At 42.3% G+C, this 20,341-nt stretch overlaps 1 protein-coding gene across 1 annotated transcript; it reads left to right on the top strand.

Moving 5' to 3' along the window:
- Positions 1–714: 714 nt before the first annotated feature.
- rnd3a (Rho family GTPase 3a) lies at positions 715–11,792 on the top strand. Its single transcript, XM_061802354.1, has 5 exons — positions 715–1,185; positions 1,298–1,385; positions 6,904–7,013; positions 9,015–9,149; positions 9,271–11,792. The coding sequence occupies exons 1-5, from the start codon at positions 793–795 to the stop codon at positions 9,517–9,519; spliced, it is 975 nt and encodes a 324-aa protein (XP_061658338.1). The 5' UTR covers positions 715–792; the 3' UTR covers positions 9,520–11,792.
- The last annotated feature ends 8,549 nt before the right edge of the window (positions 11,793–20,341 follow it).

The raw sequence follows: 20,341 nt of genomic DNA, 5'->3' as shown, positions 1-20,341 counted from the left end.
ATAACCGCCACTGGGATGTCGAGTGAGACTTACGCAACTTTGCGCATAGATGACACGCTCTCCGCTTATTTTTTAATTGAAGGGAATAACATTATATGTAGTTTTCATAACAATAGCTATTTTAAAATGTATATTAGGCTGTCAATGCCCTGTAATCTCACAATGTAAGTGTAATTAAAGAGGGAAAATATTTTGTGCATAGATTTTTCTTGACCAAAACAGGTACAGTATTAGTAAAATGATATTAATAATCATAATTATTATTCTTTTTTTTGTGAGTGCGACTGTTTGTCTCGATGTTCCCTGCAATTGGCTGGCAACCAATTTAGGGTGTATCCCGCCTCCTGCCCGTTGACAGCTGGGATGGGCTCCAGCATACCCCGTGACCCTGGTCAGAAAGAGCGGCTAAGAAAATGGATGGATGGATTATTATAATTGCTTTTTTTTTTACTTTTATACTTGTGTACATTTCAGCATCACTATTTCCACATTTACTACCTGAGTAAACTGAAGTAGGACTACCTGTAGTTTTAATATGCCCTCGAATGTGGTCAAGGAAGCCTTTCAGTCACTTGATTTGCATTAACGGGCAAAGAAACAGAAAGGAGAAATGGAAATATTCATACAAGAGATATTGGCTGCAATTTACACTCAGTCACATGACTTCATCCTTGACATATGACGTCACTCACCCTTCATAAATTGGAGAGTTCCAACCAGGAGGGGGCGTCGTAATAGCAGAAAGCCCTGAAGTGTGTGCTGCGTGTGCGATGGGGCTCGCAATGCTAGCAGATGAGGCCCGAGTTTGTTCAACAGGAGGAGGGAGGGGAGACACTTATTGGTTCCCGTCGCCCTATAAGAGTGTGCGCGAGGCGTTTGCACCGCTTTACAAGCAGGCTCGGACAATCCGGGGAGTTGGTCAGCCAGGCGGCGTCAAACATTCTCACGAACTACGTGTCGGACTGTCCCCCCCCCCTCCCAGCCCCCTCCTTTTTTTTTCTCTTTCAAATCATATTCACTCCCAGGCGGGAATCAATGAAGGAAAGACGCCCATGTCAGAAACTCTCCCTGAAATCCGCCATGGATCCCAATCCGAGTGTTAAGTGTAAAATCGTGGTGGTGGGAGATAGCCAGTGCGGTAAGACCGCGCTGCTTCACGTGTTCGCCAAGGACTGCTTCCCTGAGGTAAGAACCTTCAGCGACATGCTGCTTGTCGTCATGCCTTGATTCTGCATGGATGCGGTGATTCACGTCCTAACCTTGCGCACTTTTTTTTTTTTTTTTTGGGTTTTGGCAGAGTTATGTCCCCACTGTGTTTGAGAACTACACAGCCAGTTTTGAAATCGACACACAGAGGATCGAACTCAGCCTGTGGGACACCTCGGGTAACAACTGGAGTCATGTGCATATTTCTGGTGAAATCGCTTTCAAATGCCTTTAATGGGAACTAATGGAGATGAAATAAAAGTGGTCCATCTTTGCTTTGATGATGTGCGTATGCTGATGCTGGAGTATTTAAGCTTTGATGGGCATCCCCTTACCTTTATTGCATTGGGCCTATGTTGAGGTTGATCCCTTTTTTTACAGTATATAAAAAGGGGGAGGAGAGACACAAAGCAAAGCTAGCAAAACTTAAACAGATGTATGGTGAGGAATGTCGCATGTGATGTCATGCACGATTGTGGTTTTGTGCAATTTCAGAGTCATCAAGCTTTCCTGTAATTGACCTCACTGCATTCACTATGAATAGTCTTCCCCTGATGTGGTCCAACATGTACCCTGAACAAACTACAGTATTTACATTTTCAAATTAAATGCCAATATGATCATATGTGCCCTGCGATAGGCTGGCAACCAGTTCTGGGTGTACCCTGCCCTCTCACTCAGAGTCAGCTTGGAATAGTCTCCAGGACATTCGCGATGCATGGATGAATGACTCTGATCTATTTGGATCAACTTGTAGAGCCCAAGTAGGGAAACAAAAATGAGGCGTTCTGGCCATTATACATCTGGACAACAGACTTGGAATTCTGCCTGGCTTTGGGAAAAGTCAAGGCTTCCAACATATGTACTGGCTCTTCTTCTTTATTTAATTCATTTGTAGACTGAACATGGGCGAATTTAGCCACAGCATCCTTTGTGTGTGTGTGTGGGGGGGGGGGGTGTGTAAACAGACTCATCCGTCAATTCCTGAGCAGTGGAAAGGTTAGCAGACCTTCAGTCATCAGGCACGGTACAGCATATGTTGCATGCGTATTTGAGGTGAGGAAGTGGGGATGGGGGTTCTGGAAATGGTTACGGGTGGGGCCAAGCAGACAGCCAGCTGCTGCTCTTCTCGGGTTTGGAATTCCTCAGTGGGGGGTTGAGTAGCTTTTTTTTCCCTCTTTTGGACCTCAAAATATTCTTTTGCCTCCAAGAGACAAGGCCGCAACCATGAATCTTTCTCGAAGTAGTAAGCGGCGCGTAGGTAGGACGTCTTTCCTTGAGGGGAATAGGAGACGAAACATCTGTCAAATACTTCTCAGATTTGAAATTCCTTCACGCCCACTGTTTGTGTGACTTGCGAAAGGCGAAGAAAAGAAAGCGTTTTATTGCTATGTTGGCCAGTTGCCCATAGACCATTTTTCTTTTCACTTTTTTCATAGAACTGTGTGTGTGTGTGTGTGTGTGTGTGGTGTGTGTGTGTGTGTGTGTGTGTGTGTGTGTGTGTGTGTGTGTGTGTGTGTTTGGGAAGGCGTTTGCTTTCGAATCAGTCATTGTGAGATGGCACCCCATCTCAATTTAACCCCCCCACCCCCCACCCACCAAATCTTCCACACACTTGCTGATTGAGCATTGGCCGCCCTATCGATCTATTATACGCGCCGTCCTTGTGTGCGCTCAAACAAAGACCAGAGGGCACTTAGATAAAGAGCAGGACACAGAAATCAAGTCAAACACAAACCCCGCCCTCACCAGAAAACACCTTCAGACATATGGTGGGGGTTCTTTGTTGTGACCTATTGGGAAATCTAATAATGTGTCTTTTATGATAAGAGTGTGAGATAGGACAAATTCAGATAATTGAGGCCGACTTTTGATAGTTTGCACTGCCTTTCACTTGCCAATCCTTGATTGTCGTCTTGTAGACTTCATTTTAATGAGAATTACTACATTGTGTGAACACCTGCAGTATGAGCCAAGGTCAAAGTAGGGACCCCCCCCCCACACACACACAGCATTATGTATTTCTGGAAATATCCTCCCTTCCTGTACACAGCCATTGTTGGCAATGGGTCACATTTTGAGGCTCAAATTAGAGCTGCATGTCTGGCATTCCTCAGATTAAAGGTTTAGATTTAACGTGGATAAAGAACCCTATTGTATCCACAAGTTCGGATCCTTCGCAGGGTGAAATTGAAGTGGCGTGGTTCACCAGTTCTACCTTGTTTGTACGGGCAAATCGAATCACGGTTGAATTAGCCAATTGGCTAGAGAACCCAAAGTAGACTTAAAAAAAAAAAAAAAAAAAGCCGGTGCCCTCAGCCTCACCTTATTGTGAACAGCATTGTTAAAACTATTGCACTCACACACAAAGAAAATTCCATTGATTTGCCCCCACCCCATACCCACCAAACCCCGTCAGAGTTTTGCAAACACCATGAATAATTTTGTGTATACTGTTAAGATAAATGCAAATGAAGAATGGTAGTATTGAAACATGAGTTAAACATTTGCCTGCCGTTTTGGTGCGTTTCATTATCAATTTGTCTATTGTTTCTTGTCTTTGTTTGTAATGTCAGGATTAACAAATAGTACTCTTTGTGTCATGTTTGAGTAATTATATAAGCACTGTGGGCCCAAATTGCAGAATTTACCCATCACTCTTGCTACAGATGGTTCAACACCTATTACTGCCACACACACACACACACTCTTCGCCCCTCTGCTAAAGCTCAGCTATCCATTAAAACAGCAGGTCTTTCCATACCTCTGTTGTTGCTAACTCCAGGACAGTCTATTTGTATTAGATCACACACTTTCCACGTCACCAAGCCAGTTTACAGGAAAGTCGGATGGACTGGGGGTTAAATGCATAATCTAGCATCATAGCGTCAGGTCATTTGAGGTAATGTGGAACTTGTCATTGCAGTTGCTGTGAAGGAAAAGAAGCCTGAAAATAGAGACAAGACCAAGTATGAATCTTATTAGATCTACAGGTCCTCTGAGAACAATGACAGCAGCTATTAGATGACATCCCCCTGGGTGGGTCTGTATTTCTGTTTTTGTGAGTTTATGCTGGTGTGAAAACCAGTACGATGAAGGGGTCTGATTTCCCTTTTCCCATCTCAACTTCTTCTTGGTGTAATCTCCCCAAACTTTTTTTTTCTTCTTCCTTTCACGAGTTTGCCAAAAGCATTTTTTTTCTAGGTCTACTGTCTTTGTGTCTCTCGACCTTTCAGTCACGGTGGGGTCTTATATTCGCAGTGAATGGTTCCAGCAACTGAAGAATGGAGAAGAACAAAAACATTGAAAAACAATGTGATGTGGTCGTGATTCAATGAGACAGCCATGAAAGATGGGAAATGAATTCCTGCGGTTGATCCCCAATTCCGCCTTGCCATAAAGAGACAATATTGTCAGCTAAGAGTTAGAACTTTTACTGAAATGTTTAAAAATATAATGGATGTCTTCCCAGAATGACCCACATGCAGAGAGTGATTAGGAGGAAAAAAATTCTTCTAAAACACAATTATGTGGCGAGTACGACATGAGAGGAATGTGCTCTGTGTAGTCTCTGGCATGACATTGAACGTGTGAGACACCAAAGCACATTTTCCATCCACCCGTGTAGTTTTAAGTCCTTTTATTATTGAACTATTTTTGTTTTCAAGTAGTCAAAGGTAGCTAAACCAATCATCTGACACGGTATGGTACCCATTGATTGGTTTATAGAAATTAATCATTCTATTGTGACAGTGCGGTAAAATAACAATAAATGTAACATGAAGAAGTAAAGAACACCAAATTCTGGATACCATCCATCTTTGGCTTTAGTTTACTGAGTTGCATTCTTCTTTGTTGAATTCTTCGTAGGTTACATTGCGTCGCTCTGCAGTCATTCCAAAATATTTGCGGAGCTGACACAGCTAACGCTACGTAGCCTGCACACCCTGTGGTGGAAACATCAACCAGATCGGTGAAATGCCCTATATTGTTCTGCGGCAAGCTGAACTGGAGCGCTTGGTGGAAATGCTTTCACAGAACCGACTCACCCCCAACCACCCCCACTCCCCGATTAACATTTGGAAACAGTGCTATTGTGGAACCAGAGTGCAACAGCGCTGATCGCCTCACACATCACACACCCCCATAATATTTCAACATAAACACACAGTTATCCACTTCTTGATCATGCTGCCAAGAGTGCCTCCAATACCACAGAGAAGTCCATCCTGGGGTATATTTTATTCTGGTAAAAAATATAAATAAATGGAAAGTTCTCCGCAGTGAGCACTTATGGCTATATGGAAAGATCCCTTAATAAATTCATAAATCAGAGCTTGAGCTCTTAGCTACCCTCAAGTCGATCTCTTGGATTTAGGTCCATCCATCCATCAGTTTTCTTAGCCACTTATCCTCACAAGGGTCGCAGCAGTGCTGGAGCCTATCTCAGCTGTCAACAGGCAGGAGGCAGAGAACACCCTGAACTGATTTCTAGCATTTTGGAAAATTATAATTTGGTAGAGACCCTTTAATGTTTCAACATGTGTCCATATAGTGCATTTGGAGAGTGTTTGTACAAATGTAAACTTAAACTATTGCCTGTTATGTGTACTACAATACTGCATTTTTTTTTTGTACACACCGACAAAGGATGAGCAGCCCACCAATGTCACATGATAGAGCATGTGACATTGGGTGACTGTGGGTTTATGTATCCATCAGCCAGTGTCACCTGTTTTATTTTGCTTGAAATGAAGAATGGATTGTTTAAATGCCCTCAGCCACCCGCCGCAGGATTCTTTGAATTAAGAGACTGAGGTGTGTGTGTGTGGTGTGTGTGTGTGTGTGTGTGTGTGTGTGTGTGTGTGTGTGTGTGTGTGCGTGCATTCCTGCCTTTTCAGTGTTTGGAAAGGGACATCCCAAGGGAGACTTCAATTTACCATAACAAAATTCTCCAGATTTTTGGCACCGGTTTCTGTGTGGTTGGCCATAACTTGTCATGTGATCCTGACTTACCTTGACATTGCACACCCTTCCCCCCAGTACTTCCTTACCATGATTCTGTCGGGGAGAAAGGGCGTCTCCATCGCATATGGCTTCGATTTGAGGAGGGAGTAGTTTTCTCACTCTGAGGTTCTTTTTCTATGCAGTTATTTTTTCTCTCTCTCTCTCAAGAAGCATCTTGTCATAGTCAGCACATATTTTCCACGATTTGTTTTGCTCCTTTGGTCGCTATGGGTTATGTCATTTAACAAACTGAAGTGCATTCTTTTATACATTGATCGTCGTTTTTGGAGATTCGGCATAAGATCCTCCCTTAAATGATGAAATCATGATTCCTCTTAGCTTAAAAAAATGCACTATTCCTGCTAGCTAAAAAAAAGGGTCGATAGAGGCTGATTTCCTTTTTCTTTCCTGATGATAATTGATCTATAATTGGTTGATCCCAAAATAACTTCAACAGCAAACTGAAATGTCTTTGCCTCAGTTGGTCATGTTTTCTATAATGTGCCATAGATGAAGAAAGCTACCAGATCAATAATTTTGGACTTAATGATGACCAAAAGTCACAATTTATGGAGAAGGAATCTGTGTCACAGAATATCTACATTTTATTTTCAATACACTTTAAAAGAAGCTGTGTGATGTGTTCACATACATGAACACACATGTATGTAACTGTTCTCTCTCTTTCAGGCTCTCCGTACTATGACAATGTGAGGCCTCTTTCCTATCCAGATTCAGACGCAGTTCTAATCTGCTTTGACATCAGTCGCCCCGAAACACTTGACAACGTACTGAAGAAGGTCAGTTGTCTTTGAAATAATTGTCTCTTCATTAAGCCCTTCTTAGTGTGATGGTGATACAGGGTTTAGTTCTTTTTTATCTTCTGGTAAGAAACCTCTTACATTGATCTAGATCAAAGGTCTTTACTAAGTGGTGTAGCACCCGGTTACTTAGACTATCTGAAAAGAAAGAAGTGACAAATTTCCACAAATGTGATATGGAACTGTGGAGCTGCTGTGGTTTTTATTTGGTGATTGTGGATGTTTGGGCTGACTTCCACATATTATGCTGTTGTGTATGAAAAACATTGGTCATTAGGTTGGTGGCATGTCTGCTCCTCGGAAATGGATTTGCTCAAAAAATGAAAAGGGTTTTTCCCCAAAACAATGTGCTGATCTGTTTTTTAAACATAATCCTTCCTGATACGATATACTTACTGTTTATACAGTGGTACGTCTACTTAAGAACATCTCCTGTAACGAAAAATTAAGGTTACGAAACTCCTCCTGGGAAAGATATTGTCTCTAGTTATGAAGTAAAAATCAGGATACGAAAGGGAAAAAATAGGCACTGGATTTGCAGCCGCCAAATTCCACCAAACGTAAACATCCTGTATCTTGGTTTGAATATGAGACGATGGAGCTGCTCTCCCATTAGCTATTGTCCAGGATCTTCCTAGCATCCCATTGGCTCGGAGGGACTTAAATCTTAACCCATGATGCTCTTCGTTTCTCTTGGACACTTGAGCGTCACTATTTCATATGTTTTGTCACACGCTGGCTCACATTGGTAAAGTACAACTTTTTTGTGTTTCAGTTGTTTATTCACCTTTCTCACTCTGGTACCCAAGAAACTTTAGTGGAATTAAGTTGTGTGCGTGCGTACATTCGTTCGTATGTTTTCTCTCGGCTGTCCAAATTTTGCCTCCTTCGGCGTCCCCAACAATACCTTTTGCTTGTCACACACCCTTTTCTTCGCAGAGTCTCTCACCGGAAAAGGTAAATGAACATAATTTGTATTATGCTTTACATTATGTATTCAAATGCTTATTTGGGGGGGGGGGGCCTTGGTACGGATTAGGATATTTACATGGAAAAAGCGCTTCTACTTACAAAAAAAAATCGCATTGCAAAACAACTTCCGGAACTAAATAATTTTGTAAGTAGAGGTACCACTGTACTTATACTTGCTGGCGTGCACTAAAGGTATATATTTTTTTTTGGTTTGTTTTTGTGATACAAAGCACTGAACAGTATGTTGAAACCAAAAAGGAGAAAAAAATGGCTTGTAAATTTGACACATCACAGAGAAGAGACTTGTTAATTAGCCTTCCAATGAAAAACTGCAAAGTAAGTGTAATCAGACTTCAAAATTATCTTGAATTCAGGCACTCTTTCAGCTTCTAGACCCTGTGGGTGTGTCGCTGAGTGCTCTGAAAATCTTGCCTCTCTTGTCAATGAAATACATGTAGTGCACTCGAAGTGTGTGTGTGTGTGTGTGTGTGTGTGTGTGTGGGGGGGGGGGGGGGGGTGATTATAAGACTTCCAAACTAAAAACCTATAAATACTAAGGGATACGTGCAGTTATCACTTGTAAAGTTAAATAGTAACTGCCTTTTTAAAATTATTAGAATGTGTGAATGTCGCAGTTATAGTGTATGTCAGGTGAGCTGTGTATTCTCAAAGGGTCATTGTGCAGTACCATTCGCTTTTTAGTTGTCTGTGAACTTGAGCCCCTGATTGAGTCACCTGGGCCTGAGGCACTTTAGCCTCAGATTAAAGCCCTGAGAGAAACTCCATCCATCACAGATCGTCCGTTGTTGGCAGGAAGGAAAAAAGGAGATTATTTGTAGCCTGCCAACACTCCCGGGTTCATAGGGTTGTGAAGCTAGAGGAAGTTGCAGCTCTGACCTTTGCACCTCAAAATCCAGATAGGTTCCCGAGAAGGGCCAGCAGACTTTTGATATATTACCCACTGCACCAGTTCAGTGTACTTAAATGAGACTGTTTCTTTCTCCATAGTGGAAGGGAGAGATACTGGAGTTTTGTCCCAACACTAAGATACTGTTGGTTGGCTGTAAGTCAGACCTACGCACTGACCTGAACACACTAGTGGAGCTATCGAGCCACCGGCAGACCCCCGTGTCTTATGACCAGGTACACTTGAGTTTGGAATGGTACATTATTCAAATCCTTGTTTTTTGTAGCCTTCCTTTTAAGCTGGAAAATCAGAACCTTCCCACACGTCACTGACCATACTGACCTCCTTCCTCCACAGGGCTCCAACATGGCTAAGCAGATCTCAGCGCCGTACATCGAGTGCTCGGCACAGCAATCAGAGAACAGTGTGCGGGACATTTTCCATTTGGCCACACTGGCCTGCATCAACAAAAACAGCAAAAATGTCAAGCGTAGCAAGACCGCCCGCTCCAGCAAGAGGATTTCACATATGCCCGGCAGGCCCGACCTGGCAGCTGTCGCATCAGACATCCGCAAAGACAAGGCCAGAAGTTGCTCTGTCATGTGACTGGTCAAACTGAGCAAGAATATACTGATTGTAATGGGGACTGAGCATGGAGCAAGCAGGATTGTATTTGGAATGCCTCTTTCCTGCATGAGAGAGACCCATTTTGTCTATGGAAAGGGGTTCATAAGCTTCAATTTATTTGCAAGATCCTGGAATACGCTGCACCAGTAATTCAAAATCGTCTCCTTCTCAGCACAGACCCCTTCCCTGCTGTCGAGGAACCTATCTGTCAGTGTGATACCTGCCAAGGAAGTGGCTTACTTCCTGCTTCCTGCAGGAGGGCAAAGCAGATGCAGGCCAAATCCACAGGAACTTAGATGGAGAAGTGATGTCATGGGGACATTCATCAGAACACATGACATTTTGGTTGGGTGGGGTTAAAGACGTGCAGATGTGTTTGGTTGGCTCGGTTTTCTTTGCTCACATGGCTTCGGAGTAACACACTGTCACTGTGCTTCAATTGTCTTGTCGCACCAACTGAAGCACATGACAGCCCTGCACAATGAAGATTTGTTTGTTCCGTCTAAAGTACATGTTGTGTCATGTGAAGTCATTGGTGTATAACGGTGTCCCTATCCCACGATCAGTTGTTCTGGAAATTAACATGTCTGCACTAAGATTGGGTGTTTGAATGAATGTTTGGTAACACGAAGAGTCAACTGGTGATCGATTTGGTTTCAATTCATCTAATCATTTTATATGGCAAAAAATGCAGAAGAAATAATTTGACAGCAACTCATCAATTTTTCCATACTGCGTATGCACGCCTATCGCAGCTGACTCTGGGCAAGAGGTGGGGTACACCCTCAAGTGGTCCCATGCTAATCGCAGTATTCCTGCAATCCTGCCATTAACATTTAACAAAGTTTAGGCTGTGTAGCCTGCAGCTACGAGTAAATAATTGTCATGGGTTTTTTTTCAGGTACTTCGGTTTCCTCCCACGTCCTAAAAACATGAGTAGTAGATAGACTGAAGACTAAATTGCCCGTAAGTTTAGATGTGAGTGCAAATGGTTGTTTGTGTGTGTTCTGTGACTGCCTGGTGACCAGGCCCGAAGATAGCTGGGATAGGTTCCAGCACGCCCGTGACCCTAGTGAGGATAAGTGGTATGCAAAATGGATGGATGGAAGTTCCTTAAGCCTCAGGATTCTTCTTGAGAAATATGAGCACGTCAACATGTGATAGCAATCTCCAAGGTACCAAAGATATGGGGGTGCTCCATCCTATCGGGACCGTCCATCATTCCATCCTCTGTGCACCATTCTGTGGTGTTAGCAGATATTTATTTCAGTCGTTATGTGTTATTCCTGCACTAAAGTTCCTCTCATGTTTATCTTTTTTTTTTGTTTGGGCAGTCAGTTTTGACAACTAACTGGTTAGGTCTCAAAGACAGTAACTTGTGAAATCTGTAGTCTCTATTTTCTCAAGAAGCAAAAGCTAATATTTAAAAAGTAAAACATACAAATGTAGATTACCACCCTGCATAAAGGTACAGGAATATATGCAACGATTCTCTGACAACAGGCAACGGTGAAGTGGCCTGTGCAGTTTGTAAGGCATTAAAGAGACAGACGCGTGTTGTGAATAAGCGCTAACCGAATTCGTTAAGTATGAGAATATAGCCTATAATTCTCAAACAAATAATTGTTTTCCCTACTTTACTAACAATTAACATTGGAGAGGTTATTTGCTTTCAGTAGCAATTAGTTGAACCAAATGTTGAGGTAGGCCACAGGTTGTTAGCTTTGCCAGTTTATAAACTCTTCAATTTTCCATGTGCTTCTAGCCAGTGGTGTATTTTATGATTGTTTCACTAACTATCAAGCTAATAAGGGTCAACTTTACACCTCCAGGAGAGCGCAGCTAGTGCTAACGTTGCCTTAATGTACAGTGCAGTTAACATGTTAGCTGGTCATTAATCAAGGTAGCAGAAAGAATTTGTTCTTTTTTTTTTTTTTTTGCACCTAAAGACACCCCTGCTGTTGCGTCAACAGGGTCTATGTTAAAAAATGTCTGTGCTGAGGGCCAGTGATCGAGCAAAGCAACTGAACTATTTTTTTACAAATACAGGTGATGATGCACCCGTAACGTAACTTTTGAAACGTCCAAGTTAATGCCAGAGCTTTGACCCAAATCTTTGATTTCCTGTTGTCTCCTGCATGCGTGTATTTTCATGTTTTCTCCAGTTCTAATGTCACCTTGACGATAATTGTTCCCACAATATTTATTGAATTGTATGTTTTCCTTTTGAAATAAATGAATATTAAATTGAAGGTGAAAGTGTATTTGTCTCTTCACTGGAGGATGTTCATTAAAGTCATTGGGATTTTTTTTTCCTTTTCTTTCACTTACAGATGTCTTTAATTTCATGCAAACAGGATGTTGGGAGATTACAATTACTATGAAAACAAATTGGCTTGCGCTTAGGAGAGCACTGCTTAGTGAAGTTTGGCACGTCAAACCACTTTTTCCAAGGTCAATATAAACTTTGACTCTTCCATTTACTCACTTGTGAATTCTAAACCTTTTCTACAATTTAGATCCAACTAAATATTTTATTCAGGTGGAATGTGTGATTATGCACTCTGGGGACACTTCAAACCACTCCCATCAAAGTTTCCTTCAAGCTAAAAATATTGACATGACAGTAGGAGTGGGGATTGTTGTTGTTGCCTTAACATTTATTTTTAGTGAAAAGCATTCCTTCCCGCTTTCCATAAAATATTCTGCACTTCGGAAACATTTTGTTCAACTTCAAATACACGGTAGTGGTTCATAAAGACAAAAATGTAATAATGGCTCCAAACACCATCACACTGGATGAGAAATGAATAATATGTAATTTAACAGCAAGTTTTACATCCAAATCACATGAAAATTGTAGGAATTACAGATGCCTCCCACTTTTTAAGGGATCAAAAGCAATAGGATAGATTAGCAATCATAATGCAAACTAACTTTTTAAATATTTTGCAATCAATTGCAACTGCGTGTTTGGAACAACTAAACATCACCAGATGTTGGATGTCATCCCTGCTGATGCTCTGCCAGGCCTCGAGTGGAACAGTTTTCAGTTCCTGCGCAACAGTTTTCAGTACCTGCTTGTTATTGTTTTTTTTTTTCCCCCTTCAGGTTTGTCTTCAAGCGAAGTGCATGCTTAATTGGGTTCAGGTCAGGTAACGGACTTGGCCGTTTCATAACATTACACTTCTTTGGCTTCAGGATCTTTTTTTTTCGCTTTTAGTGTATGGTTCAGTTCATTGTTCATGTCCGCTTGCGCTGCAACATACCGTAGTGAAGAATTCTTTGCTTGAAGAAAAACCCTTCACAGACACTTTGTGTTAATGTCCCAATAGCTATGGAATTGACTCTTATGTACTTAAACAGATAATAATAAGATGTAAAGTGTAGATCTATATTTGAGTCATGACAAGATACAGCTGTAAACTAGCATGTCCTGGATGATAAGATTATTTTTTCAGTTTTGCTCAGGGTTTTCCCTTTAACATTAAATGTTTTTCTCAGATAACATAGACATGTCATGATTGCACAGGTGCGGTTTCTTTTTGTAAACCTCTCACTCGCTCTGTAACAAAGTAGGAACGGAAATGAGGGCATTTTTGCTTCCTGGAAGGAAGAAAAGCCTTCCATTTCGTCATGTTATGAAAAGGATGCTCGTTTTTAATTAATGGCGTCAAGAGTGACTAATTTAAACTTTTGGTCTCATAGTCACAAGGTTGGGATTCTAGTTGAATTTTGGGAAAATCACAATCCAAATCTGTAATAAATGGGAAAAATTGCAAAATCAAATATGATCCAGTACAAGAGCTGAAATAACGAAAGAAAAAACTACAAACCATAAGGCGACATGCATGCAGAGTTCCCCCAACACTGAAAACTGACACTTGAGGCAGTGATCTCACCACATATATGAGGGCTGAGATGTGGGGGAGCACAGACAAACGAACGTGAGAACCCAGTCATGACCGCATCAGGTGGATTTTTCGTCATTACTCAACATTTGTCAAAGATTTTCCACCAAATGCTTAAGATTGATATTAAATAGCTGTCCATGTTAATGTTAGCTGGTAACAGAGGAGAAAGGCAGTTCACTGGCCCTTTAAGCCTCCTAACCTTACTTCCCCTCCCTTCATAGAAAACCCATGAGGTAGTTTTGCAATATGTAGAACATTCAAAACTTACTTCACCCTGAGTAGAGCCTAAAACTGTGACATGCTAAGACAAGATGATGTGCTTTCATCAGAAGGAAAATTCCAGTTACATCATTTAGACTTTAGTTTTGACTGCTAAATGTTTATAAACATCCTGTGCATGGGTCAATTGTATTGTAAGGTGTGGGAACAGAAGTATCCAAATGGGACCGGTACAAAGCTTCCTGTAAATGGTATTTTCCTCTTTCCAATCTACAGCGGACAATTTTTCACAAAATATATATTTGTACATTTTTATAAATGTAGGTGAGATTGTATCCTTTATATTGCAGTGGATGTGGCTCAGTAGGTAGAGCAGGTTGTCCAGTGACTGACGTGTTACTGGTTTGAATCCCAGCTACATCAAATTGTCCTTGGCCAAGACACTGACAGTGTGAGAATGTGAGGCTTTGGTTTAGATGAAGTGCTATTGAATAAGTGCAGCCCGTTTGCCTTTATGATGGGCAAATGGGAAAATTACATATTTTCCAAATTATTGATTTTGACCCGAATTTGCTTATACATCCATCCATTTTCTTAGCCGCTTATCCTCACAAAGGTCGCTGAACTGGTTGCCAGCCAATCACAGGGCACATAAAGACAGACAACTCCAATGAATGCATGTTTTTTGGATGTGGGAGGAAACCGAAGTGCCTGGAGAAAACCCACGCAAGCAAAGGGAGAACATGCAAACGGCACACAGGTGGAAGAGATAGAGAGAGGGCTGGGATACATACTGAACTGGTCGCCAGAGCGAATAGCAGAACATTCACACCTCTAGGTACAAGTTTTCGATTAACCGATCATGCATGTTTTTGAGATGCAGAAGGAATCCCAAGTATGTTGGGAAAACCCACACAGGCATAGTGATATACATCCCCTTCCATTTTCTGAGCCGCTTATCCTCACAAGGGTTGCGGGAGTGCTGGAGCCTATCCCAGCTGTCATCGGGCAGGAGGTGGAGTACACCCTGAACTGGTTGCCAGCCAATGGCGGGGCACATGAACAACAGACAATAGTCGCACTCACAATCACACCTCGGGGCAATTTAGAGTTTCTAATTAATGCATGTTCTTGGGATGTGGGCGGGGAATGTGTGCGAATGTTTAATCTTAGCAGAGGTCTGTTATACACCGATTGCGATTTTCCAACCTCCAATGTGTGGCTAGGTTCAAATGGACTCCTCGCCTGACCCAAATACTGGAGTGAGGAAGCCGGCCAAAGCAGAGCACATGAGCACAACCTTCATAGTATTAAAACCTTCCGTGATTGGGCTGAGCTTGCATAAAAGGCGATTTTAATTAGGCCTGCTGTGTTGCCTGCATGTTAGGAGGACAAATAGACCAAAATCCTGTTTGCAAATGTGCACCACAGTCATTTGTTGTCCCATCATGTACACCTGCTCCCAATGAGGGCAGAAAGAGGAGGTGCTTAGTGGAGTGTCAGGCATTAACTTGACAGACAAACATCACACGGTCTGAGTGGCACTGGCTGAGGTCAATATACAGACTAACTTGCATCAGTGACTGCAAAAAACAAACAAAAATTAATAGATAAGGAAGCGTAATTATTAATTTAAGTGAGTCTTCAAATGGCATTCCTCACTATGAGGCAGTAGCAACACAATTTCACAAACTCAATCAGGGGAAAAAAATGCTGATATTAGTGGAACTACAAGTAAGGTCAAAGAGATAATAATACAACATTAACATGGAAATAAAAATAATCTGTTCTAGGGTAATCATAAAACCCTTTTCAATATACAGCCCATTATAAAGCAACACTTTAACATGCTTAACAGTCTTGTTAAAAACAATAATAGCTAGCTTTTACTCTCCTACATCTGCTTTTTAAATTTCCCCACAGATGTAAAACATTTTTTACATAAATAAATGTAAAATATAAAGCACTTTAAACCTCACTTATTAACATATGTTATCTAGCCGAGGTCTAGTCCTTCTTTGGAGACAAAAATCCACAGAAATCCAAACAACAACCAAAATGGACAGCTCCGTCTATTAGTCATTAACCTGAATCATGAAATCTGGCCAGAAGCCACATACGAGACACCTCCATCATTTTTCCACCTACCGAATTGTATTTTTCCTCCAAAAGGTCCTTCCAATTTTTACAATACAGGAAAGTCTCAACTTCAAAGCTTCCACTGTTCTCTCTTGTGAAATGTTTCGGAATTCCCACTAATTCAAAGTGAATTAAGTGGTTCCATGAACACTGTGTTTACAAAGTGCGAGGGAGCTACACACCGTTTTCCCTGTGCTGTAAAATAAGATCTGACTTCATCTGTGAAGCTGCCTTTCACCAGCTTCGTGGAAATGGGCAAGCTACTCATCTGTACTGATTGAGAAATAGATGAATTTAGTTGAGCCTGTTGGATACAAATAACATCAAATTACAGGCGAGAATGGCCATCCAGCGCTGTGATGGAGTGGTGCCATTAAACAGCCAAAGTGGAATCGAGAACTCAAGTGAGCTGTTGGGTCTCTGCTTTCTCATTTGCACACATCCCCCATCCTGTCCTATTATTTCCCTTCAGGAGCAGGTGGGATGGAATGCTTGGATCAGTGGGTCTAAACTGGTCGTGTGTTGTCACCTCTGCTTCCTCCTCACGCCTTGCGCAGTCATGGACAGGTGTTTTAATAACACAACAATGAGAATAAAGGATGACGTGAAGAACTGAAGCAGGCACGGAGCTTGGCCATGAGCTATGTCTAAATTACGTAACTGGTTTGTTTTACTTTCATCATATAATGTTGGTGTTCAAAGGAATAATAAAATGTGTGATGTTTGAAAATGTTTCTAGCTGTCCGGCACTGTCAATTTGCAACACTCCACTTTGAAATGAAATTAAATTAGATCAAATATGAAGCTGAGGAAACTTACATTATGTGGAATATCAAAAAGAAGATAATGTCACTGTCATAAATCTCTCGACAGGTCGTGTTTTGACAGATTTGTGGCAATCTAATGTCATTATGGATTCCTCTCGGGGTCAATCAAGGAAGAAATAGGTACTTGAAAAGGTTGTAAAACAATAAAACCGGTAGATTAAGGGGTGAGAGGTGGCACTTCAAATGGTTACAAAACAATAAAATTGGTTATTTAGGCTTCTAGAACAAAAGTATCACATGCTATAAAATCTGCTGCTTCAGAGGGTTATAAAACAATGAAATTGGCGCTTCAAAGGGTCTCATGATGTCATGAGCCAGCGGCACGGGGGCGGACCTAAATCCACGACTCCGGGCCAAGGGCTATAAACATTCTAAAATAGATATTGAAATGCAAAATACATATAAGATTATTCACACGAAAAAATAAATATGAGCGGCGAGCACGTCATGCATGCGCAAAGTTGCGGAAGTCTCATTCGACATCCAAGTGGTCGCCATACTGGCTGCGTTTACTGTCCGTGACGTCACCCCGGACATTCGCCATTGAAAACATGCCGTGGCCCTTACTGTAGGACACGCCCCTTCAGACACAGAAGCTCTTTTCGAAGGAAACATCTTACAACCAAGTGACGTGTCCTGGGCAATATTACCCTATTGTTTCGAGCCATATTTAGATGACATGCGGATCACGGTGAAACTACCTCCCCGCCCTATCCACCTTCGCGTGGCGGTAATAAATGGCTACTTCCGCGGCGCACATGAGCCGCTGCTGTGACGACCCACTCCAGTCGACAAGGCCGGCGGCAGGTTCGGCCTTGTCGCCGGTAGCGATCCACAAGGCTGTCCTCCAGCAGCTGCTGCATGGAAGCCTTCCGATGAGCACATCGAAACATTTATTAACCCTGATTTATGGATTACGCTCCCCTCTCAATTATTGTTTTTTTTTCAGTAACTGTATATACACCTACCTGTAATTTGGAACCCACAAAGCTCTCATCCTTTGCACCCATGCAATCCATTTTTCACGATGACCCGGGTCTCTTGCAAACCTATGAAGGGTAAATCCATCCTCCCGAGTGCTCAAGCAATGTCCAGCAATGCAATGAGCCGGCCTTTTGGCTAGCACAATGGAACAATGAGCTACGTTCCTGTAAGTAAAACTAATAGAAACAAATGAGTCCACTTGAGGGCGGTCGTCCCATATACGTCACTTCCTGCTTCTTCTCGAAAACAAAACCCTCAAGAAGATTTTCATGGCGAGAGTTACAAAAAGCTGTATACGTTGAAATCATGTTTTTTGGTGAAAAATTGCATGAGTCCATGTCGGCTGCCATTTTGTCATTAATAACATACTAAAAATCATGCATTTCATGACAGTGGCACTTTAAAGGTCAAGTGTCATGCCTATAAACATTCTAAAATAGATATTGTAATGAAAAATACATATAACATTATTCACTTCAATGTCCATACAAAAAAATATATATGAGCAGAGAGCGGGTCATCCATACGCAAAGTTGCGGAAGTCTCATTCGACATTGTGACAAGTGATAGCCATATTGGCTGCATCTTCTGTCTATGACATCACACTGCGACATTCGCCTGACGCTGTGCCACCTACTATGGGAGACAAACACGCCCCTTCTGACACGGAAGCTCTTTTCGAAGAAGAGAACGTCTCACAACCGAGTGACCGGGGCAATATTACCCTATCGTTTCCAGCCATATTTAGATGATATGCGGATCACGGCCAAACCGCATGCGGCCAAACCGCCTCCCCATCCGATCCACCTCCGTGGTGGAGATGAGCCACCGCGGCCTGGCGCCACGACGAGCCACCCCACTGGCGTCGCATCTGCTGTTCACGGCTTTGGCCGGGGTGACAAAACGACACATTTAACACCGCTGATTTATGGATTACGTCCAGCCCCCCCCCAACTATTATTTTTTTTAGTTGCTGTATACACACCTATCTGACATTTGGAACCCACAAAGCTCTCGTCCTTTGCACCTGTGCAATCCATTATTCACGACGAACCGAAAGTATGAAGAGCGAATCCACCCTCCACCTTCTCGAGTGTTCGAGCAATATCCAGCAATGCAACGAGCCGGCATTTTGGCTAACACAAAGGAACAATGAGCTACCTCCCAGCCGGTTACTTTTCAAATACACTTTTTACTGAGGAAAAACTAAACGAATTTCAGTACAATGGTGCGTTTCTTTGCACTTTTATGTTACTGCGCCATCACTTTGGTGAAAAAGACAGTGGTCTTTTCTAAATGCTTCTGCACTAGTGGACAGCTCTAATGTTATGTGAGAGACACTGATGATGTCAAAGTAACTATTGTTGATTTGAAAAAGTAACTTTGCCAGGAAAAGGAACACTACGTCGTTCAATACTCAAACTGGCAGATTTTGGTAGTAACATACAACACGTTACCGGTATCAATACTAAGCACCACTTGAAACATGGTTTAAAAATTCCTTCCTGCTTCTTGTTGAAAACAAATCCCTCGAGAGAATTTTCATGGTGGGAGTTACAAAAAGCCATGTACGTCAAAATCATGTTTTGTGGTGAAAAAAACAGATGGATCCATACCAGCTGCCGTTTATTCAATAATAACACAATAAAAATCATCTATTTCATGACACTTGACCTTTAAGTTGAATCACTGATTGTGTAGCAGTACACACGCCTGACTTTGGTGCAGGCAGTGTGGGATAGATTCCCGCTCAGTGATGATGTCGATATCTGCCCTGCGACTGACTGGCGACCAGTTCAGGGTGTAATCCGCCTATCGCCCAAAGCTAGCTGGGTTAGGCTGTGGCTCTTCCGTGCCCCTGATGAGGATAAGCAGCTTGGTTAATGAATGGATGGATTTTCCTTAAGTGTTCATTTGAGAGTGAATAACTGTTTGTCTTGGGCTCCAGCACCCTTGTGAGGACAAGCATCTCCCCATGGTGGAAATATGGTAGGAAGAAACTTCTCAAAATTAAAGACATTCCAATCAAACACAACTCAAAGCATCTACTTAAAGGGGAAATCCAGTGGTTTGCATTAACAATGTATCCAATAGGTCATGTAATATGTACTCTATCTTGACAATGTGATGTTAAATCCTCTCTCATTTAATAGTGTTAGATAAAGATTTTTATCAACAATTACGAATTTTCAGGGGCGCTGCCATTTTCGCAAGTCGCATGACCTACGTGGGCGTTTGTGACGAGTTACGTGCCGTTCCAAATGCTCAATTGCATGGGACACCATTATGCCCAGTGCTGAATTCTCGGGTTAGGGTTAGGAAATAGCAGTATCGGTGGATCAGAAAGACGGAGGAATACTTCCATACAGAGCGGCAGAGCCGTGAGCTCGCTCCCCCGCAAACGAGCTCCGCTGCTCAGCGGAGGGAGCTCCCCAGCCGAGCAACCTCCTGCCTTGGTGGGGAACGAGCTCATGGCTCTGCGGGATTATTTACAGCCACAGGTTCCAATCTGTATGGAAGTATTCCTCTGTGTTCCCGATCAACCGATACTGCTATTTCTTCATCAGATGATCAAAAATCCGAGAAATCACCGCTGGGCATAATGGTGTCCCATGCAATCGAGCATTTGGAACGGCACGTAACTCGTCACAAACGCCCACGTAGATCATGCGACTTGCGAAAATGGCAGCGCCCCTGAAAATTCACAATTGTCGATAA

The sequence above is a fragment of the Syngnathoides biaculeatus genome, chromosome 2, assembly GCF_019802595.1.
Source record: "Syngnathoides biaculeatus isolate LvHL_M chromosome 2, ASM1980259v1, whole genome shotgun sequence".
Taxonomy (NCBI): Eukaryota; Metazoa; Chordata; class Actinopteri; order Syngnathiformes; family Syngnathidae; genus Syngnathoides; species Syngnathoides biaculeatus.
This window is presented reverse-complemented; position numbering and strand designations above follow the sequence as displayed.